Source organism: Anguilla anguilla, chromosome 7 (assembly GCF_013347855.1).
Source record: "Anguilla anguilla isolate fAngAng1 chromosome 7, fAngAng1.pri, whole genome shotgun sequence".
NCBI classification, from domain to species: Eukaryota; Metazoa; Chordata; class Actinopteri; order Anguilliformes; family Anguillidae; genus Anguilla; species Anguilla anguilla.
This window is the reverse complement of record NC_049207.1, coordinates 20,426,495-20,429,139: the sequence shown is the minus strand read 5'-3', so window position 1 is coordinate 20,429,139 and position 2,645 is coordinate 20,426,495. Positions and strand designations below refer to the sequence as shown.

General features: G+C 42.0%; 1 protein-coding gene across 1 annotated transcript; it reads right to left on the bottom strand.

The window, feature by feature from the left end:
- Window positions 1-488: 488 nt before the first annotated feature.
- On the bottom strand, window positions 489-2,015 carry LOC118231463 (protein S100-P-like). Its single transcript, XM_035425274.1, has 2 exons — window positions 1,725-2,015; window positions 489-807 (listed from the first exon to the last, which is right to left on the bottom strand). Exons 1-2 carry the CDS (start codon window positions 1,968-1,970, stop codon window positions 667-669), a joined length of 387 nt encoding a protein of 128 aa, XP_035281165.1. The 5' UTR covers window positions 1,971-2,015; the 3' UTR covers window positions 489-666.
- Between the last annotated feature and the right edge of the window lie 630 nt (window positions 2,016-2,645).

Here is a 2,645-nt window from a genome sequence, read left to right as displayed (position 1 = left end):
CACACACCAGGAAACTGAAAACAAGCATTTAAATGTAACACAAATGATCAAACACTGAAATATGACTCACTATCTTGTTTTGAAGAGGGTTATGATAGTTTGGTTTGACGGATTGTTGATGTAAAGTTTGCTGAAATATGCTTACGCTCTTTAACGTATTCATTCCTATAGGCTGTTCCACAATGGTACAATGTTGTCTGAGGGTAACGTTCAGAGAAACAAACTTATGAAACTTCATCTGCAGGGCTTGTGGTGTGACTTGTGAGCACGGGAGGGTTTACTACGCTGTGACCAGAGATTGTTTTAGATTGTTTTTGGTCAGGACAGAGAGAGTGCTATGTTTGGATACTGGACAGGATGAAGAGATAATAGGTGTGAAAATATTAATGTGCTTCTGTGCTTTCTTGCTGTTCGGAGTACCCAATAAAAAATTTCATCGCTGAGAACCTGACCCCTGATGTTTTTAAATAAGACAGCAAGAACAGGAGCATCATGAACAACATACTTTATTTCACATTCCACTCCTTTGTTTAATCAGTTTATCAATTATCACAATATGAATGGCTTACAGGGTCTGTACAGAGTGTGAAACTGGTGAGGATATACAGGTTCGGCTGAGTGAGAGGGTGATGGAGAACCCTCTTCAGGGGTTTCGGGGGGTCTCATTCACTTCTTGGGGCAGCGGTCATGGCACATGCAGGTCATGGCAGAAACAAAGGTAACAAACTCCGTGAAGTCCACCTCTTGGTCTTTGTTGCGGTCCAGGGCGTCCATCAGCTTGTCCACCTCTGCCTGGTTCTTAGAATTCTGAAATGGATGGAAGCATTTAAACGTCTGCAGTGGTCCTGAATCAGGGTCCAATGCAAGCCTTCTATGTGATTACATCATATTTTCAGCATATCTTTGACAACACAGTAAGCTGATGTAAAACTGGGACAAAACATGATGTGTAAAACCAGAAAGTGAAGCGAAATATTGAATTAACTGCACCACACATCGTGTACACAAACTTCCAATAGCAACAACGTGAAAGCACATCCCCATTTAAAATGCAGCAGTGCCATATTTACCCTGTAAGGCATTTTTATGAGTGTTTCTATTGAAATCTAGAAAAGTGCAATTCAATTGCATAGCAGCTTCCATCTCAAACTATTTACTTTGTCTATTCATATGTATTTTATTTTCCTTAAAACATTCTGGCAGTTGCTTTTTCAACAAAGAATGCTTTTTTTCAGGATTTTTATGGAGCAATATAACTGGAAAATACATATACATGTAGAATAATATACACAAAAAGTACATCAGAACAGAACAGCTCACTCCTGCCCTTTGCTGAAACTGTGCCAATTGTCAATTAACTGGGTGCTAACTGTATTTGAAGCTTATCTCTCAGGTGTTAAACTGAGTCAATAGAACAGACAGCATATCCCATGGTGCTCCCACCTCACTGAAATACTACTAAAAAGGCTGTTGTGATCAGGACCAGTCGGTCTAGTGTCTGTGCTGCAGAGGTGGAAAGTCCAGCTGTCAGAAAGCAAAGGTCCTGCCATGTGTTTCTTCGACCCATGAACACAGCCATTTTATTTCACTAGTTTTTCTACCTCCTGGCTGAAGAATTGTACTAATTAGCCAATCCAGGTGATTGTAACAAAGGACTGGGGAGGACCTATACAGTACTTAATGAACCCGTATTTTCCACCTCTGCTGTGCTGATAAAATCATACCTTCTTGAAGCCGGGTAGTTCTTGCTCCAGCATAGTCTTCAGCTCGGCCTTGGTCAGCGTGTCCTTTTTCCCCTCGGTGCATGCATACTTGTCGAAAGACTGCATGAGAAGGGCCATGGCGGTCTCCAGCTGGCTCATGATTGTGGGTTTCTGATTCGGCAGATCGCAGGACCAACGTGAAAACAAGGCGCCGTCTAGCTGGATGATGTGGAAGGTGGATGTGGACAGGAACGCTCTTATATACATGTGCCTGGCTATTGTCTCATGTACGGAGGGCTATTTCATCAGAGGGCAAATATTGTAGGGTAGCTGCAAACGGGCAGGGCTGAAAAATCTGCCAAGGTGTGTGCGTGTGTGTGTTTGTGTGCCTGTGTGTATAAGGTGCATTAGCTGAACCTTCTAATCCTTATCATCCACGCCCAAACTCTTTGCACAATAACGCTACCAGCCTTGTGGTTCCTCGCTTCATAAATGAATGAGTCACATGGCATGGGCTTGAACCAGGAGTGAACAATGAGTCGTTAAGGGTAAAGCACTCAAGGGTAAGCTTTGAAGTACCACAAGGATCTGTTCTGGGTCCTCTTTGTATATTCTCCCCCTTCTGAACATTTGAAGCAGAGATGATTTTAACTATCTCTGCTGTGAAAACTTCATATATAAGCGAAACTCAGTGAACTTGCTCAGCTTGCTAAACTAGAGTCATGTTTAAAAGACATAAAGGCTTGGATGACCAAAATTATTATCGAACAGGTAGTTAGATAATAGTGGCCTTCTTTCACCTGAGGAACATATCGAAATTGAAGATGTTTTCTCTGCAGCATGCTGAAAAACTAGTTCATGCTTTTGTGTCCTCTTGGCTGGATTTCTGGAATGTTCTATTGTCTGGTTGCACTAATTCAGCTTTTAAATGTCCCCACATTG